Genomic DNA, 20639 nt, shown 5'->3' on the forward strand with positions numbered 1-20639 from the left:
AGACAGGGAAAGAAGGCTTTACTGAAAGAAAGTGGCCCGACTTCCAGCCAAAACTGAGAACCCCAGCTGGTGGGTCAACGTCATACAAATGATTATTCTTCTCTCTGAGCAAAGATACTTAGCCAATACAACATTCTAAACTCACATCTGAATCTCTGGCTAGAAATTCAACATTTATGCATTTTTTTATTTCAAAGAAACAAAAAAAAAAAATGTTGCATAGGGGCCACGCCTATGCAGAAAAGGTCTCCAAAGGTCTAAGGATATTTAAACATTGGACTGAAGTGACAATCTCCAGTCCCATCTACTGATTTCCGAACCTCTGAGCCGCATGCAAGAGGCAGAACGGAGCCTTCGCCAAGGGCTTTCCCACTTGGGAACCAACCGCCCCCCACGTGTCCAGAACCAGCAGGACGGCTCCGTTCGAGAACTGGACACGGCCCGGCCCGCAGGAGCACCCAGTTCTCGGAGGGAGAGCTCTCCTCAGCTGGGAAACGGGAGCACAGCCTACCTGCTGAGGTCCGGCCCAGGCGGAGGCGGCAGCACGCGGGCCTTACTACAGACAGACGCAGACGGGGTGCTGAATGACAGCCCCCTGTGTTTCTGCTTCACCCGGTCACTTATAAGCCACGTGCAGGGCTCCATGCCGGGTTTTTGTCCCTTTCACCCTCCTCTGCCATTCACATTACGGTCACAAGGAATGCTGCCATCATGCAGGCAGCAGTGAGGACAGAGGCAGTCATCTGGCTGCACACCAGGCAAACAGCCCGGGAGGAGGGAGAGTCAGGAGGTGGCGGTGCTGCCCACAACCCAGACCGCGGGACCGAGATGCAGGGGCCGAGGAATGGGCTCGGCAGCAGAGCCCGGTGCATGGCCTCGATGCCGGAGGGAAGCCCTGAGTGGGCACAGATCCCGTCTGTCCCACAGGTGGGTGAGAGTACGGATAGAACTACCTCCCTGCTGCGTACCAGCCGCCTGCTTCATCCTCCTCTCCAGAGCTCCCCATCTTCCTCCCGCTGCCCTGGTCACCCAGGTCCCAGGTCTGTGGGGCGCAGGAGCGGCGTGGGAGCTGGCACCCCTGCCCTGCATGCTGTGCGTCGTGGGCTACCCCAGCCCTAACCGCCTCGGACTCGCCTTACCTCCTCACCAACAGATGTTGCAAGCACTTGTCCCTTTAAATTTCGATCTCAGTCCCCCAACTAACCTCACTGTTTCTCTCCGTCTCTTTCACATGCCCACCATGCCCCTGAGCTGCGCACCGTGTCAGGGAACACTGGGAAAGAGCCTCATGGGGAGTCCAGAAAGATGTTATTCCCACCCCTTCCTCTGTTGACCACCTGGCCTTTTCCCTGAAAATGCTCCTGAGCAGCTTTACCTGATGACACCCTCCCCTCCGTGTGTCCTTGGTTGATGAGACCTTATTATTTTCTTGGCTTTTAAGAAACTTTAAATCGAATAGTAGAGAAAGGACCAAGAATCCTGTTCAAGCTCACTACCAGATTCACACATCCCGATGGACACAAACTTAAAATTTATTTCAAAAGTCCTCAGCCCGGTGCCCACCCCAGGAGCCAGCCAGCGTTACTCTACTTGTCCACGCAGACAGCAGCCCCGAGCCCTAGGGGCTGGCAAGCACAGAAACATGCTGTTTTGGTCAGAATGGGAATCACTGAAAACGTGGCTTTTAGTCTACATCTCAGACTATCAAAAGTTTTAAATTCCATGTCTCATTAACAAAGCTGCACAGTAACCATAACTAACACAGCAGTTTTCGTGAAGCCCCGCCCCACAAATCAGAACAGCCCAAGGGTGGGAATAACTCACTCCCAGCAGGTTGCGCGGCACGTAGCCCTCCTTCTCGTTCAGGCGCGCCCACCACCACTCCACTTCATCCTCATCCTCCCTGCGGATGACGGTCATGCAGTCTCCTTCCTTCAGGGGCAGCTCGTCCTCGTTCTGCGGCTCGTAGTCCCAAAGAGCGTAAATGACTCCTTTATTCATGATGCCCATCTTCTCCTGAACCCCTAAAGTCAGGACGGTAAGACCGAGCACAGGATATGTAAGTTGGAGGATGCCCCCCTTCCTGGTTCAGCTGCACCAGGCCAGAGGAGGACAGGTGGGTTAGCACTCGCGCCACTGCACGTTCGAGAGGAAGATTTCTGGGGCGGGGGCAGAGGTGGAACAGGGAGACCAGCAGAGCGGAGGGAACGCACGGGAGACACATCACTGGATGCTGCCGGCCCTGAAATAGCTCCGCAAACTCGCCAACACCTGGGCACCTCTGGAAACCAGTCTCGCTCAGAATACAAAACTCTCACAAACCTAGGGGCAGAAGGAGACCTGCTCAAGCTGGACACTGAACTAGTAAACGGTCTGCCTGGCGACTTCAGAGTCCAAGGACAAGGCCCTCGGGCAGCATGACCTCATTCTCTCCCTAAAACGCAGAGAGAGGAGAGCAAGCAGGAGTGTGTCTCTATTACAGTGGTCTTGATCGATGTCCAGCCGGGAAGAACAGAAGAAAAACATATAAACTATGCCAGAACGCACAATATGGTATGTGTTTTAGACATGATTGAAAATAAGTCTACATAGAGTGGACTCAAAACTAATGAGAACGTGAATTCTAAGAGAGAGTGAAATCCACAGACTGTGGAGGGGAAAAGCCCCCCAAAGAGCCCCTCGCTTCTCAGCAGAGTCAACATCACCCTCATGTCCCCTGTCTCCGTGTACACCTTCCCGCCCCACGGGGCACTGCACACAGGGACAACGGCCCCTAACAAGCAGGTGACAGGAGGGAAGCGGAAGGGAAGGGAAGGGATTGGGCAAGGAGGTCCCAAGCAACGCGGAGTTCACAAAAATAGTCACCTTAATGTTTTTAAGAAAGCCAGGAAAATATCTGCTTGCTTCTGAATAGTAGGGTCTTTCAACCTCGGTGAACACTTAATTATTCATTAGGAACTTGCTATTCCGACACCGATTAGTGTGCCATAGCACGCAGGGTCTCCCTCTCTCTGGGCAGAAAGGCAACAAGAAATGAAGCCATTCCAGAAGAAGGCTCTGCCAATCTGAAGCGTCAGATTTCTACTAATGGGGACAAGTAAATTTCCAACTTCCCTGTTTAAACAAGACATGCAGAGCCTGACGGCCAGAGCCACCAGGACAAGGGGCCTTGCTATAACCACGATTCCACAAGTTTTATAGCCGGCCAGATCCTTAACTGTCTGGGGTGGGGATGGAGAAGGGGATAGGTGAGAAATTCTAGATGCTTCAGTATTCTCAAAATAACAGCTTGAGTCTCGCTTCCAAGAAATCATTAGGAAGGGAAGAAAATTTTGCATTACTTTGCTTTTACCAAACTAAGAGTTTACAAATGACTGCTTTAAATAGAATATGCTCAATATCACTGGTAATTTTGGGACATGCAAACTAAAGCCGCCATGAGATTCCATTCCAAACCCACCACAGAACAGGGAGAACAGGGAGCAGAGAAAGCAGGGAGGAGAGTGGGGAGAACAGGGCGCAGGGGGAGGACAGAGCAGGGGGAGCAGGGAGAACAGGGCGCAGGGAGAGGATGGAGCAGGGAGCACAGGGTGCAGGGGGAAGACGGAGCAGGGAGAACAGGGCACGGGGGAGGACGGAGTGGGGGGGGAGCAGGGAGAACAGGGCGGGGGGGGGCGGATGGAGCAGGGGGAGCAGGGAGAACAGGGTGCAGGGGGAGGACGGAGCAGGGGGAGCAGGGAGAACAGGGCGGGGGGGAGGGGCGGATGGAGCAGGGGGAGCAGGGGGAGCAGGGAAAACAGGGTGCAGGGGGAGGACAGAGCAGGGAGAACAGGGCGCAGGGGGAGGACAGAACTGAAGGCATTCTCCTGGGTGTGCATCACTGTGACCTGGGAACTCTACTTCTTCACAGACACCAGACACAAGCATGAAATGGTCAGGGGTTGTGTTCACAGCTGAGTAAGCACACACATGACCTGACGTCGGTCAGGAGCAGAAGGGAAAAGACACCTCGCGGTTGAGTCATGAAGCAAAGTGGCGTGGCACGGTGAAGAGACCACAGCCACATGCAGCAGCCCAGATGGGTCTCAATGACAATGGTGAGTGAGGACAACACGCCCCCTGGTCGCCACTATGACTCAGTTAACAGGAAGGTCGATCACAGTCTACAGGCCGAACTATGCAACATCACAGCCTTCACGTGCAGGCGGGGCAACCAGTTTTCAAGGGGATGAGAAGCACGAGGACACATAAAGCTCAAGGTGGCAGTGCTGCAGACACGAGTGCACGTCAGGGCGGGGCACCCAGGTCACGGCAGAGAGAGAGACAAGGCTCTGCCCACTCAGCTGGGGACAGGACAGTTGCCGTCACCCGTCTGTTGCCATTGCCATCATTTAAACTGCACGCCTACCTCAGCAGCACTCCGTGACGTGTCTCACAAATCTGTGAGGTCTCTGACCTGGTGTCCGGAGACGTTTTTAAAAATCCTATTCCACACTGAAGGCAAGCTCAGGGGGCCGCTACACTTCATATAACAAGATACACGTAACATACCACATGAATTTAAAAATAACATGCCAACATATCAAAATTATTCTCTGGTCCAGAGTTCTGAACGTAAACAAAAAGTAGTAATAAATATCAATGTTAAAAACTAACAGCTACAAGGGAAGGGAACTTGGGGTCACGGTCTCCCTCCGACCCCCTGTCCTCTCTGCAAACAGGCCCCAAGGAAGGGCAGACCATCAGTGACAGAGAGGACAGAGCCCACGTCTTTAACCCCCGGGCCCTCCTCACCCCTCTCCCCCCCTTCTCAACGCCTCTGCAGCTAAACCAAAAAGGAAAAGGAACCTCGCTGGCTAAGACTTGCAAATGAAAAACTTCTCTCTGTGCTTGGAAGAGCCGCCCAGCCTCTGGGACTGCCAGTTCTTTTTTCTCCGGGTGCAGAGCTGCTGGTACTACCACTTGAAACCATGAACTCAAATTCAAGAAAATGAAAGAGTCCAAAAATTCGTTCTAGAATATGCTGCCTTTGTTTGACTGGTTGGATTCAGCAGGAAACCCTGGGTCAGTCGGGTTCTTATCCCGACTGCGTTTCCCTCCGTGGAGGAGGGGTTCCGTCTGCTCAGATAAGCCTCACGCTAAGCAGTGAGGTCTTAGTGGAGGACCTATTGCTGATCAAAAGCCACGAACACCACTAGATCGGACACTACGCCGCTGTCTTTGGAGGCTGAAAGGGCCCCCAACAGCAGCCGTCCCCAACACACACACAAGAGCTGCGTTAGTGTCTGCGACCCAGGCCTACATTCAACTCAAACATGTTTTCCCAAATGCTAAAAACGCTCGTGGAATGCCAGCCCAGGGATGGAGGGGACGCGAGCGGCGTGGCCGCCACCCGTGGGCACGCACCGTACAGAAACTGAGAGCACTGGGTGTAGCCCTCCTCCATCTCCTCGCACTTGTCCGCGGCAGTCTGCAGGTCGCTGTAGGTCATGGCGAACACCGCGGCCCCCGACTCCACCAGGAACTTACACACCTGCACGTTGTTGCAGGACGCGGCACAGTGCAGCGGGGTCCTGTGGGGGAGACACAGCGGGCTGGGGGCTGCCGCCTACTGGACACAACCGCTCAGCGGGGGCCGATTACTCACCCCGCCACGGAGGACGTTACTCCTCAGCTAAATGACCCACATCGATATAAAACACACACGTTTTAATCTCCTTTAGGCGGCTGGTGAGCAGGAACTCACGAGTACCTTCACAGAGGGCCTTTCCCAGCATCTCTAACGTTTTACTGTGTGTTAGGAATGACCCCAGACTAACAATAAAGGTGTAAGTAGGGCCGGCACCACTGCCCACACTCAGAAGACGGGCTTGAGAACTTCAACCAGGCCCCCGAGCACGTACGATTTTGCTCCTCTCCCCTTTTCTTCCCTTCGCTCTTCATTTTAGACCCCTTGGGTACATAGCCTTAAAAAGAAAGGTACTCCTGTTCTCGGTTAGAACATGATCGCTAATAGTCTGGCGAATATCACTGCTGGTATTTTTCATCAATGGCTTCTGTAGCAGCGAAGTTATGCATAATCTGAGCTCCCAATATGAGGGAAACAAGGACATTACCACACATTAAGAATTTGTTTTGTAAGTTAAATAAAAACTTTAGACTAAAATATTAAGTATATGTATGAGCTTGAAGAAAATATATTAAAAGATTAATGGCGCTTATTACTACCTCTCTGGGGTACAGAGGGGGTGCTCTCCTCTCCTTATTTCTCCATTCTGTACAGTTTCCACAGCAGGCACGCATTACTTTTATAAATATAATTTTTTAAAATTGTAACAAAAATGCTTCTTCAAGTACTTTTTATACGAAAAAAACTGGAAAACTGTACAAATGTCTCACAAGAGGAGACAGTCACACACATGGGCCACAGCTGTGGCAGAACAAGGGGGCTATTTAAATTCAGGCACATGCATGTCTGACCCGTGTGCGCATGCAGACTTGGTCTGGGAGCATAACTGTTCCATATCAACAGAAAAACAGGCTGCAAGAGTAAAACACCTTGGTAAGCACAGCGTGATTAAACTGTAAAAAAACTGCATGTAGAAGAAGCTGAAGTTTTTATATTCTTCCAAAAAAGAGCCTATCACTTAAAACACTTTTTAAAAAGAATAAAAGACAAAATCTACTGTTCACTCTACTACAGTCACTGGGGGGTGAAAATGGCTTGTTAAGATCTTTATTCTCGTTATTTAATGACGGCCCATCATCCAATGGGCCACAACCTTCATCACGGGTAACGCCCGCATTTTCTGCACACTGACCCGTTCCACAGAATGTTCCGTAAAAAACGGACCCCATGGTAAAACCTATTAGGAAAAGATGACAGGTTGTGGTTTCTGCCCTCTGGAGGCACAGGCACAGTGGGTATTACATACTGAAGACCCAGAGAAAGGTCAGGGCATGGCGGGCTAGGGGAAGAGCTTGCTTAAACCAGGTTTCTCCAGTCTGCCGAAGCACGCATGCTGATGCGCTCGTACCACTTTCTGTCATTTCTTATTCTTATTACTTAAATACTAAACTTGCAAACCTCCATCTGCTTCCAGGGTGGCATGTCCAGCATGAGGGCATGCCACTTCCTCAGAGGCGTCCACCGCCTTCTTCCCGCTAGGTGACAGGCGGCACGCGGACCCTCGGACCCACGGACCCACGGACCCACGTTCCCGCCAGGGCCCTGAGAGCACCACCCATTCCCCGGGGCTGCTCAGCTCCCACAGCGCAAGCGCGAGTGGGGGTTCCAGGGGCTCTCACCAGCCGTCGCTGTCGGCAGCATTGACGTTCACCCCGAACTGCACCAGGAACTTCACGATCTCCGTGTGCCCGGCGCACACGGCGTTGTGCAGAGCGGTGATGCCTTCGTCGTTGGGCAGGCTCGGGTCCTCGACCTAGAACGCCAGTGGGAGGGCGGCTGTCACTCCAGTGGCTCGACACCTGACGTCGCTATTTACTGGCTTCGCAGGGCAGTGAACACAGACACGGACTTGTGGGTTTTAATTATGAGTTTAAAAAAATACCACAGGGGCCAAGAAAACCCTGCCTAGTACAATTCTAGAAATAAGACAGACGAAATAGCCATATTAAGTAGGCATCTGCTATAAAAAGGTTTTTTAAAAATTGAAGAAGAACCAGAAACTACATCCTTATAGTCAGTTTTGTTTATTTATCCTCCGACTTCCCACCACGAACTAGCGTCTGACTAGAAGTGGCATTTTCCATGGAAGGAAAAAAAGGTCGACTAAAAATATTTTAAATAATAGGCTTTTGAAAAGTAGGGACCACATCTGCAATTCAACACTGCCGAGCAGAAATCCACGCCTGAGCAATTTCTAAAGGAGGGTGACGGCCTCCCCGAGAAAGGAAAGTGCTCTAGAGGACCCCGGTGAAAACGGAATTTCTGCATTATCGAAAACTTTACAGGCACACTGTTAGCACAGCAAAGCCAATTTAGGGGCAAGCTCCAGTTTCTCTCCACGACCTCACCCCCCCCAAAAGAAAGTTTAAAAATACAATTTCTCTGTTGTAGCTTTCTGATTAGAGCTTTATAGCAAACTATAATACAAGGTCAAACTATTAATACGAGGTCGTATTCAAGAATCTGACTAATGCAATCATACCTCATAAATAATCCTCTGTACAAGGTCAAATTCTCCCTCCAAAGATGAATCCAGAAGTAAAGCAAGAGGGTTGAATTTCACCCTCATTCCGTGAGCAATTCGCTCAGAGCCAGTTTTACGTAAATTTGTCCTTTTGCCCTGCAGAGGAAATACGTGGAAAATTAAGGGTCTTGGGCAAAGCGAGAGACCGCCAACAAAAGGGGAGGAATAACATCTCAGCTGAGTGGGAAAAGGTGCTTGAAAAATAGACATTTAGCACTTCTTATTGAACTATACACCATTCAGAAAAGAATATGAATAATAGTAGCTTAACGAATAGAGCCAGGTAACTAAGTGGAGAGAACATAACTTCCCGAAAGCCAGTGCAACACGTTTGGGCAACCGTTACAGATGCGCAGAGCTCAGAGGACGTCTCCAATGACAGGTGGGCTGGTTTTTGGTCAAATATCAGAACTAGCAAAGATGGGTCTTTAAATTACCCACCCCGCATGGCTACACTGAGCAAGAGCACAATCAGAATTACAATAGCTAACAGTTACTGAAGAATCATTCATTTTTCTCTTACAAAAACCCTATTGTCCTATTTTACAGATTAGGAAACAAAGGCACACAGCCAGGAAACAGCAGAGCTGCAATTCAAGTTCAAGTGAGCTGCCTCCTCTGAAGCCTCCCTCGTAACCATTTCAGAACGTAAGGCCTTTGTGCAAGGAAAACATATAATTGAGGTAAATAATAAAGAACATCAGTCTGTCTTACATATTTATCGAAGAGGAATCCTACCGGCCTTAAAATGCTTCACTATTTTATATTAAAAATGTAACTGTACTCCAAGAGACATCAGTAAATTAATCAAGACTTTCTGTATTTTTATGTCAGGCTTTACAAAAAACAAGGCAAAACTGTTAAGACTGGGTCTAAGAACCAATAAAACAGGTCTGTTAAACACACCCAGCAAGGTGCGAACGGTTCCTGAGGCGTGATAGGCTGTACGCACGTCTACCAAGTGGCAATCGATACACTTCACAAACGTGCAAGTGTTGCTTCTTGGAAAAAGGGAAGTGTAAACTCCCCATGCAGCTCGTGGGGACGGCTGCACACCCGCTCTCACGGGAAGGACACCATGGTGGCTTCTCGCTCACTTAAAGTAAAAAGGACAAAGTGAATCACTTTCTTAGGAAGAGGGGAAGAGAATCATAAAAAGAAATAGGACGTTTTTGGAAACTCAGGTTCCCTTTCTCCTCTTTGAAAGTGCGAATTATTTTAACAACAAAAAGGGAGGGGAGATAAAAAGTAGATGTTGAAACTTTTTCCCTCATGTCTCACACTCTGATGAAGGGAACCAAGCCTCGGGACTTCGAAGGCACTCAGTTGTGTAAACAAATGTTAACTTCCATCTTAAAACTTTTTTTCCTAGAATCTAGTGTTCACTATATAAAAGTTTTAAGCAAATGTTTACTGTAAACAGCAGCAAAATTTAGCAATTCTGGGTAGTTATTATCTTTGAATACTATTGCATCTAAACGTGTAGTAAGGAACCAAACACATAGAGCTCTTTTTCAGAAATCCTTACAATATGCTATTTTGCTTTTGCCCAGGTTTTAAAAGTTCAGTTTGGCATCCTACGAAAACAAAATGACTTGAAATTACACTCTGAAAAAGCTGACTTTAAGTCCAGACAACCTGGGATTTTTATCCTCTCTCATCTGGTTTGAAAGTGACGTGATTAACTTCTGAAACAAAAGGTATCTTTGGAAGGAGAGTGGGAGACACACCTGAGGCAAAGCACACAAGTAACTGGGAAAGCGCAGGATTGTCAGGCCACCCGAGACCCTCCCACTGTGCTGAGGGCAAAGAAGAGGCTACAGTCGGTGTCCCCCCTGCCCTGCGCCCACTTCATCCAGAACCCTTCCAATTTCATCAGCGTTGGAAGTTGGCATGAAACACCAATTTCACTGCTAGAAAAAGAAAAAGCTGAAAGAGAGATGTCACCACTCTCAAGAGAGAGGCTGAACCACCCGCCCAGTTTCAGAGCTGAACCAAGGACTGGCGGTTGCAGACCTGGGTCTCCTCATTCCTGGTCAAGTGTGGCTTCCTAACGCGTGGCGTCAGCTAGACAGGACAGGGCAATGGAGTTACAGGCGTAAGAACTAAACTCGGTTTCCTTCACAAAAAAGGGGGTTCCTGGGAGAAAACCAAGCGTACTTCATACTGAGCACACTGGATTTTGACGTTTACAAGACCCACCCTGTGCCCAGGGAACCCTAACATAAAACGGTGAGCGGCGGGGCACATCGCTACAGCAGGCAACTGAAACACAGACTCCCTGTTGCAAAGGGCTGTAAGTACTTGCTGGTTCCCCGGGTCTGGACAAACCGCCACCTAGAAGAGTGACAAGGCTCCCAAACCGGTCCCAAGATACCACGTTACATACCGGAGGCAGGGCCACCTGCCCGGTGATTTCGGGCGGGCGCATGCTCCCGGAGTCTTCCCCGGGGCCCTCTGGCTCCCCCGACGGGTAGGGCGGCGGCGGGTAGGGGGGATACTCCTCCAGGTACACTTCAAGCAGGTGGGGAGCCTCTGGATTGGGCTCTTCCACATTAGTCTGGAAATCTGGGCTGGTGTCTGGGACTCCTTCGGGCACATAATCAAGGCCCGGAGAGGGAGCTGGCATGTCACTGCTCCCTGTTCCGGTGTCCCCGGCTTCCTGTGGGGACAGGGCTTCAGGGACCAGAGAGACCACCTCCTTCTCTGGCTCCGCGTGCAGATACGGGTTCTGGATCTCTGCTGGGCTGTCGGGGCCGGCAGTCACCGAGGCCGGCTTGGACGGGCATGACGATGGCACGGAGATGGTCTCCATGGCAGCGAGGGTGGTCCTCTGATACAGCAGCTTCTGGATGTTTGGCCCATTAGGCCCCTCGGGCTCCGTGATGGAGCTCCGCTTTTTGAGGGGCCTGGGTGCGTTGGACAGTTTCTTCCGCAGCGCTTCCAGGTCGGCGTCACTCTGGTTTCGGTACGGATTCGACAAGAAAGGCAGCAGCTTGGTGGGGCTGAGGGGTCGAGGGATTCTTTCATTCTCATGGCTCTCCTGCCCTGAAGCCGCGGGCTCTGCCTCGGGTTCCGGACCGCCGGGTTTGCCCTGGCCGCCCGAGTAGACGTGCTCTGGGTGCTGCTGCTGGCTCTGGGCGGCAGCGAGGACAGGCTTGCCGTAGACTGGTGGCAGACGGAAACAAGCTCTGATTAATGTCAACCAAACAAAACTGGCAAGAACCAGACACAGCTCACGACGATGAAAGCCGCTCGTAATTGCCGCGTTATGGCAGAACACCCTTCACTACAACTGATTTTTTAAAATAATAAACGACAAAGCGAGGCTCCCATCTTTGCCTAATAAACTTACTACAGAATCAAAACCCCACTGATTGTGACATACACCATTACTTTATGCACCAGTAAGAAAGAAAGTGTTGCCAATTATAATCGTAAGAAATCACTGACGGCAGCATCCAAATTTAACTGCCAAGATCTAAAAGAAACGGAGAATCCATGAAAACCGGCATTCCTTTCCTATGCCCAGATTAAAACTGAACACACACTCTCCCATCGTTCCTAATTTTCAAAAGTAAACCCATGTGAGAAACCAGATTTGGCTTACAAAATTATTAAGAACACATATTTACCGAAACTATTCCCCTTAACCTTCTGATTGCATCGAAATTGTCTAACCCCCAAATTACCACATTAGCAGCCTTCATGAGGAGACTCATGAAGAGAGTAAGATGTCGCATGTATTATTAATTCTTGTCTAATTATGGCATCCTAGGCCACAATGACACGCTGACCTCATGAGCAGAAAGCCATCTGCTTTCAAATGAGATATGGTGAATTTTATTCCAGTCTCATAAAACCACTGAAAGACTCTTAGAAAGAACCCAACAAATGACCAGATTATGTATGTTTAACACAGAGTCATCTCTTTGGGTTTTTGTATTTAACTACTGGTCGTGTCCTCGTTAAACTACTTAAAATATAGTAGAGAGGGTTATTTCTTAAAAAAAAGAAAAAATGCCCCCACAGCCCCACAGGGGCAGCTGTCCACGCGCCAAGAAAACATCTGGACACCTGAGGGGACCACAGAGCCTTCAGTGCTGTGTCCACCCGTGGGCACCTGCTCCCCAGGCCCCAGCGAGCCGGAGCTCTGGCTCTGAAGGAGCTCACGGGTCAGTGGGGAACAGAGGCCCACGGGAACTACAATGCAGAAGGCTGTGTCTTCCTATCGGGGTTTTATTCCTCTATTTTATCCGCCAATGATTTTCGCAGATTTCATCCTATCCTTCTGCTATCACTGGTGCCCACTGCAGTGGCTGATGTTTAGCCGACACTCAAAGTTTAAACTCCCAATGAAGACCAGAAGCCATAAGTAAACAAAACCCTTAGAACAAAGGGACGAGTCATTTGGCTTCCCGACAGAGCACAGCTCTGGTGTGGGGCCAGCACCACCCACGCAGGTGAGAAGATGACCCAGAACCTTACCGCTGGGAAAGGGCGGCCCACGGGGATGCGACTTGGTCAGCGCACTCTGCACCGCCTGCTGGAAGTTCTTCCCGGGAGCCGGGTGCTGGGTGTACATGGAGTATATGGAGCTGGCCGCCACCGTCTGGGGTTTCCGGAAGGGCGGGAGGAGGGCGTCTTTGGAAGGCTGTGGCGTGAATGGCCGGACAGCCGCGGCCGGTGGACTTTCTTGCTTGGAGCCTGGAATGAGGGCTTGGTCTTGGCCCCCCAACAGCACACCAGGGGCCAGCAGGACCCTCTGCTGCTGCCCTGCTGTTTTGGGTTTATTTCCTGCAGATGGGAGGGCTGCTGACATCGGCTGAGGATTCCCCTCGGGCCTGCTGTCCGGCGGGGACGGACTCGTTTGTCCAAAATACGGCAGATTGATCTGTTTGGGTTTCGATGGAACGGGAGGCGGTACTTTCCCATTTTTATTTGCAGCCTGTGAAACATACACAAAAAGCCAGGAGAAGCACTCATACAGCTGGGCACACGGGATGCTGCAGGGAAGCTAATTCCACCAGTGTAAGCAAATGCTGAACATGCGAGGCCCGCTTTGTTTGTTACGAGGTCTGCGGGGGTGACGTGGTTGGCAGGGTCATGCGGATTTCAGGCACACGCCCCCGTGACACTAGATGTGTTCATTGCGCAGCGTGCCCACAACCGACACTGCGTTTTTAATCATTCAAATTTAAGTTCTCAGTGTCTGAAGGGACTCACACTTAACAAGGGACTTCAGTAACACAGTACAACTCCCGCCCTGAACGACTCGCTCCTTGTCACCATCCCCAGCCGGGCAACTCTCAGCCCACGGGAAACGTCTGGCGGCCTTTACGGATCCGCCAACGGCATTGGTGCAAGAGGCCGCTCTCGCTCACGGGAACCGCGTCCAGACTGGGCCACAGGGGGTTTTAAAACACCTGACATGAGGCTCTCGGCCACAACCTGCTTGTCAGAGGTTGGGGCCCTAGCAGAAGAATCACATCACATCACCCGACATAAACCCGGCTCCTGGTTCTGAAGAGACAAGGTAACTGAGCGGCACCCCTATGATGTTCTCGATGCACTCGTATTTGTGGGAGATTTGAAGTCTGCCGGCCATTCCCGACACGGTGCAGCACCACGGACAGACTTCAGCAACAGAACGTAAAATAACCGAGTGCTGTTATACTGCCTAACCTTCCAGACGCATTCTGCTGCTTTCCTGCGCCCCCTCACATCACACTGCCACTCCCCTCGTTTTAAAGCCAATCTTCGGTACCTGAGCATCCCGCAAGATATCTTCACTGCTCTGGTTTTTCCTCAGAGACCCGAAGGACGGGGGTGCGGCGGCCTGGTCCACCGTGTCAAACATGGAAAAGGGACGCACCTTCTTCTCCTTCTCCCTCAGCAGAACCTCCCCATCGTCAGCTGGAGAGGACAGGGGGGGAAAAATCACATTGACATTCAAACTGTTCGTAGGAAAATTTCTTATCCACGTATAAGTTTCTCTCTCCTCAGTCTCTTTGAAACCCTGTGCCCACTAAATGCTCTGCTGCTTTTAAATGAAGTTGATTAAGAAATAACCCAAACACCGCGACGCTGGTGCCACCTTCATTGCCCGGCCAAATGAAGCTGTTCTGGAAATACACACTGTGCCCGGTGTTAACACGCTGGAAAATACGCACTCGAAAGGGAATCCATGGCGCCTCTTAGATGCCCAACACAGAAAGGTCGGGAGCAGCGCAAATGAACTTGCCTTGTTCTGGAGCACTCCCAGAGCTTTTCGGGGCAGCGGCAGAGGCCTGGCTCAGGAAAAGATCCGCATTTGGACTCCAATCAGGGCCCAGTGAATGGACTTTAGAGCCTAAGACGCAGAAAAGCAATGACAAATAACGCGGCATTCCGAAGAGATTTGCAATGGTTCCTGTTGACGCTAAGAAGTGGCATCTCTAAAATACAGCTTTAAAATTTCAGTCTCGCCCAGGAAGCTTATTCAGAAAACATTAGATTTTACATTTCTAGTTTAAGATTCTCCCCCTTCCTCAAGCAACTGAGAATGAGACGTGGCAAACAGAACGGCTGCTGACAAGGACACATTCCTCTTCGTTGGGTAGGAAAGTGCCACCATTCCACCCAGAAAACCACTTCCAATTGGGCAGACCGAGGGGTTCTGAGGCGCGCCTTACGTAATGACACCCCAAGTGTACAGGTGCCACGCCCGGGCGGGAACGCGGATTTTAACCCAGGACTCCGAGCAGCCTTGCCCAAGTCGGTGCACGCTGACCTTTAAGTCTCAAAGCTTTTACTTTTGCCTGACAGAAACAAAAGTTCCTCTACACGAAACCCCACTAGGCCACACACCGCTCGCAGGGGTAATTATGACAAAGCAGTCGTTTTAAATAAAGGCAGTGAAGTTTTGCACATGATAGTGGTTAAGGGGAAAAAAAGACAACACTAGCTATTATTTTTTTTCTTCTGGGAATTGGAAGAAAGTTTCCCCTGCTTTCCCCATAACTCTCCCTGCGTCGCTCCCCCAGCACAGCCACCCCACCCCACCCCGTCCCGGAGGACAGCCCGGAATGGAGAGACTACTAACTCGGGAGCCTCTGTCACTCTCCCTGCATCTCCCGCCACGCTGACCTTTATGCTAAACGCTGCCGGCAGGCAAACCCTCCAGCACAAGCGCATCTGAACGTGCACATTATTTAAAGGCGGAGTAGACGCACCAGCCCACGCTCTGCGAAGACGACACCACTAACCACGTAGGGCATGTTTTTACAGAAAAAGAAGCATTCTCAAGTTACTAACATCCGATCACAATTTCCTTATTCACAAGAAGGAATTCAAAACAATTTTCAGATTTGCAAAAATATTGCATTCTATTTCACTTCCTGAATAGAACTGTATTATTTAGGGTTAAGAAACACACTGCCCTGGCGAAGAATACAAGGAGACTCTTAGAATTTAAACAGGAACAGGGGTAGGAAGACACTTCCTTAAAAGTCGGACTTGGGGAAACACAATAGTTAGGAGGAGAGGACCTGAGCTGCAGGAGGATGTGAACATGACCTCCGTTTACCTTTAACTTGCGAGGCGGCCCCGGACCGCAGGTTGGGCAGTGTGTGGACTTTCATGGGCCCCTCTGAGGGCTGCACAGCCAAGGGAGCATCAGGCAGAGCCGGCTTCACCAGCAGCTCGGGCCGGGAGGGCATCCGGGGCATGGTGGATGACTGGATGTAGGGGCCGACGGCAGCCACACGGCTGGGCGCTGACACACCTTGCGGGGGCAGATTTCCATCCGGGGACACCTTTGGAGAAAGCGCAGGTCCTTGAATGTGACAGGCCAGACGGCAGCAAACTCAGACAAGTCCGGGAAGTTTGCAGCATGTTTTCAAGTCAGCTGTAGCCGGAGAGTCTACTACAAGCATCCCCAACAAAACGCTGCACGACCGCCTCTCCCCCGTCCGTTATCACAAGGCCCAGCAAGAAAGCCGCAGCCACAAAAGCACATGAACAGTGGACCATCCTCTGGGCAGCTCTGGGCGCTGCCTGCCTCTCTCTCTCTCTCTCCCCTGGCTCCTGAGGACACCCTGCGTGCTGACCGTGCCACTGCTGCTATGACAACTGACCTCGCCGGGCTAGCCATCGGCCCCCCGCCCCCGGCCCAGGACACAGCAGCCCACTCACTGGAAGGTTTTCTTTCTGCTGGAGCGCTGCCTTCTTCTTCCACAGCCGGTCCCTCAGCTCGTTCACACGCTTATCCATGACGGCCACCTCTGAATTGCGCTTATTCAAACACTCCCTCTGTTGTTGCAGCTTGGCATTCTGCTCCTGATTCAGCTTGTTTCTCAGCTGAAGAAAATGGGGGAAAATGACAAAAGGTAGCCAAGGAGGAGGAAGAGAACTCTCCCCCACAGAGTCACTGGGTCCACTGTTACATAATTTCTAAAAGTGTTCAGTCCCGCCACCCTTCCCCACTTCCCACCTCCAGGTTCAGAGTTAAGCATTAGACCCCCCCCCCCGCTGTGGTTCTGAGGAGTTCCTCGGGTTTCCTGTGGAAGGGACTATAAAGGTTATTCTGGATTCTTTGGGGCTCAGGTCTTCCTCCCTGCCAACCCCTTTAAGGAAAAGACGTGGAAATCCAGCACTTCCTGCCACTTGTAAGGACACCTCTGCACGCCTCAGCAGGGTTCCACTGCGGCTCCCAGCAGCCCACGGGGTACCTGCAGTTCCTTGTACAGCCGGTCGAGCTCAGCCACCGCCGACTGGTTGTCGTGGTGGCCGTCGATCCGGCCATTCTTGAGCATCTCGAGCTGCCTTGTAAGTTCCTCTACTTTTGACATGGCCAGAACCAGCTCCCTCTGCTTCTGCTGGAACAAACTATTCATCTGTTCAATTTCCTCCACTAGAGTGAGAAGGGAAAAAGGCAACAATCGTTGAAAAGAAAAGTAAGAATGGACCACTTCCCAGGCTACCAGGCTTCACAATGAACTTTGTAATGAAAAGTAGAGGAATTTTCCAGAAATGTCCTGGAGCCAACCTTTCTTTTGTAAGCAGCCGAAACCAACAGAGACAGCTCAAAATATCTGTGCCTCATTCTAAATGTATTTTTAGCAGAATTTGTATCATGAATATAATTAAACATTAGACCTGGCTGGTGTGACTCAGTGGACTGAATGCTGGCCTGAGAACCAAAGGGTCACTGGTTCAATTCCCAGTCAGGGCACATGCCTGGGTTGAGGGCCAGGTCCCCAGTAGGGGGCACGCAAGAGGCAAGAATACACTGATGTTTCTCTTCCTCTTTCTCCCTCCTTTCCCCTCTCTACAAATAAAAAAAAACTTTTAAAAAATATATAATTAAACTCCATTAATTTCTGCAGACTTTTCAATCTCAGTTTTATAGTGGTAGATAGAGCTATGAAATCACTAAAATCTTAATTTAAATGGTTTTACAATAAATGGAGCTAACATCCAACTAAAAATCTTTGCCTCACCTACTTTTCAGTCAAAATATATTTAGAAGAAAAAACAAACTACGAGTACGTTTTCCAAAGGTAACATAAGGGAACCATTCAACTCGCTGAATTAAAAGTCAGAGGAACCAGTGAATTTTACTTTCCAAAAACTATTTTAAGGTGATCTACACACAAAGTCTTGTCTTATTCTTCTTACAACAAGTTTATATCAACTTCCTCCCCACAGAGCTTCACGGGTCACCTTGGGAACTAAGGGGAACTGGGAGGAACCACTCACCGAGCCTCCCGTTGCTCAGTCTCTTCTGCTCCACGTGGCCCCGGAGTGCCCGCACCTTCTTGAGCTTGGCTTCCTGGCTCTCTGCTATCTCTTTCAGCCTCTTCAGCTTCTCCTGCTCAGCAGCCTGTTGCTGTTGCCGCTGATCCTGCTGTTTCAGGAACTTTAAGCGCTGTTCCTGAAGATAAAAGCCACCAGCAGGCCATTATCATTTTAAGCAGGGACATCACTAACCCAAAAATAATCTACTCACAACCCGGAGATGCTCACACTGAGGGGCACCAGTGCAGTGCTCTGTCCTGTAGGTGGTCACCAGAGCCCCCCGGGGAAGTTTGTTACAAATGCGCACTGCAGGGCCCCACCCCAGAATCCTCTGGGGGTAAGATCCAGAAATCAGTACATTTAATCCAAGCAGCTCTTATGCAGCAAGCAAGCAGTGGGCCTTGAACTGGTTTCCACGAACTGTGGCTACAATTTTAAAAAGGCGCTCGTGGAGAGGTGGGAGGCAGTCTCAGAAAGCTGTTACAAGACAAGCTCTGGAGTCAGATCTGCATTCAGACCCGAGCTCTGCCCCTCTTTAGCTACGAGGCTTTGGGCCACCACTTATCGAGCTCACTGAGTAGACAAATGTGTTTCCTCATCTCTAAAACGGATGATCAACGGGAACTACCTCACAGGGCATGTGAGGATTAAATGACAACCTCTCTGTACCTTACGTGGTTCATATACACGCAATAAATATACCCAGACAACAGACAAGGCACTACTCACACCTTTAGAAAAATGCATTGTGCAACTAAAATTTTATTCCCATTATATTAAAAAATTTAAGTAAAAGACAGAGCTATATAATTTGTAATAGAGTAAATTTCGCAGATTAATATGCCTAGATCATAAATAACACAGAAATAGTTTCAAAATAAGACCCCAAGGCTAGAGGTTTCTTCTGTTAAACTTTTTATTTGAATTTACGTCTTTGTTATTGAGGGAATGATACCCTCCCAGCATCACCTAGGAACTTGTTAGAAACACAAAATTTCAGATTCCTCCTCAGACCTACTGAATCAGAGCCTGCATTTTTAACAAGATGCCCGGGTGATTCATATGCCATTAAAGTTCGAGAAGCAATGAGACGTGTGATTTTGAGAAAGCCGGCGTCTGCCCACAGAGCAAGCCTAGCAACTATTCCACGACGGCCTGGTGCATGCTGAGAACTGCCGCCCAGAACCCTGGCCACTACTTCCAAGCCCTGCTTCGTAGTTTGCCGTCACACCTTCAGCTGTCGACCCCCACTCTGGTGAGGTCCCAGTCGCTAAAGGACAGGTCAGTTGCACGTACTGAGTATTTAGACCTGAGGCTGGCAAACTACAGCCTGCAGGCACAAGCCAGCTTGCTGTCTGCGTGTGTGAGCACGGGCTCACTGGAGCACAGCCCCGCCCACTCGCCATCCTGCAATGGCTGCTTTCTTGCTACACGTGCTGAGCTGAGACAGCACAAGCTGCGAAGACTCGAATATTCACGCTGTATTTTATATTTCCAGAGAAAACCTGCTGCTGTCTGGTCTGCACTAGCAGCCCATGGCTGGCAGAAGCAGCAGTGAGGCTGGTTATAATAGTCATGGAGAAGCTTCTTGTATCTCCCTTGTTCAAGACCAGGATTAGGGTTACTCTGTGGGTGGAGAATGTCCCCAAATAAAGGCAAGCAGCCTGTCATCGGGAGAGCAGGGGACTGTATTGGCGTGAGTAGGTTTAAAGTTCTCCCTGCTGAAGCCATGATACAGGACATGCTTAGCCCGGAGTAGTTCCTACCAGCGAAGTTCAAGGGTTCTTTATGCCCTTCCCCTTCCACTGACACTAGACACAGCTTGGTAATTTATTTGATCAGAATCAGGGGTCGGGAAGATTGAACAGCGGGATGATTCACGGGCTTCTACAAAATGCTGCGGTAAAGAGCAGAAAGTGCCACACAGCAGGTGCCTCCTGGGTTGCAAGTGCACACTCCAGCAGGTAGCTGGCATGACGGTGAGTGCAGGATGCAAGCGGCCTCGCGCGCGCACGAACAGCGGCGGCCCATGAGAGGACTTCTCAAGCAAGGCCTCACCTTCGTGGCCAGCATTTGCTGCTGCGCCTCAATCTGCTGCTGCTGGCGAGAGGCCATGTCCTGAAGTTCGGCGAGAGTCAGATCCATCCTAGGACTGCTGACCTGCAGATGGAAAACACAGCAAACCCCCACTCAGACATCTATTCACACTATTTACAGGTGTCACCTGAGCCAATCACGTCGCGATTGTTTAACCACTTTTCTTCCGCAATATTAGAGAGACCCTTAATTTTCCTATCAACACCCCCCACCACTGACTTACTAGGTTAAGATATAAAACTTCCTATAACACAGACCAACATTCTTTTAAGTAAATTTAAAGTTAAATAGTTTCAACAGTCAGTGACCTAAATGGCACAATTTAGAAATACCTTGTTCTGTAGTTAACGTGTACTAGAAAAGTAGAGTTTGGTCCATTAAACGTGGGAGTGGGAACATGGCAGCAAACCCCCAACACAGTCATTGGGATAACCGTTAAAAAACACGACCCTAGCATCTAAAAAATTCAGGACACATTGGATCATCAGGAGAAGCAGCGAGATGTCCACTGTTGAAACATCTCTTCACAGCAGCTTGGTATGGGACAGC

The 20639-nt window shown here is 50.2% G+C and overlaps 1 protein-coding gene across 1 annotated transcript in view; it reads right to left on the reverse strand.

The window, feature by feature from the left end:
* TP53BP2 (tumor protein p53 binding protein 2) overlaps nt 1-20639 on the reverse strand; it is a 51795-nt gene that overhangs the window by 3716 nt on the left and 27440 nt on the right. The window contains exons 5-17 of the mRNA XM_053912707.2: nt 20052-20153; nt 17955-18129; nt 16925-17106; nt 16389-16553; nt 15781-16009; nt 14458-14565; nt 13981-14129; nt 12702-13161; nt 10603-11381; nt 8172-8309; nt 7309-7442; nt 5407-5573; nt 1825-2024 (exon numbers count right to left, since the gene is read on the reverse strand). Of these exons, the coding sequence (XP_053768682.1) occupies nt 1825-2024; nt 5407-5573; nt 7309-7442; nt 8172-8309; nt 10603-11381; nt 12702-13161; nt 13981-14129; nt 14458-14565; nt 15781-16009; nt 16389-16553; nt 16925-17106; nt 17955-18129; nt 20052-20153 (2988 nt within the window). The remainder of the gene's footprint in view (nt 1-1824; nt 2025-5406; nt 5574-7308; nt 7443-8171; nt 8310-10602; nt 11382-12701; nt 13162-13980; nt 14130-14457; nt 14566-15780; nt 16010-16388; nt 16554-16924; nt 17107-17954; nt 18130-20051; nt 20154-20639) is intronic.

Source organism: Desmodus rotundus, chromosome 10 (genome assembly GCF_022682495.2).
Source record: "Desmodus rotundus isolate HL8 chromosome 10, HLdesRot8A.1, whole genome shotgun sequence".
NCBI lineage: Eukaryota > Metazoa > Chordata > Mammalia > Chiroptera > Phyllostomidae > Desmodus > Desmodus rotundus.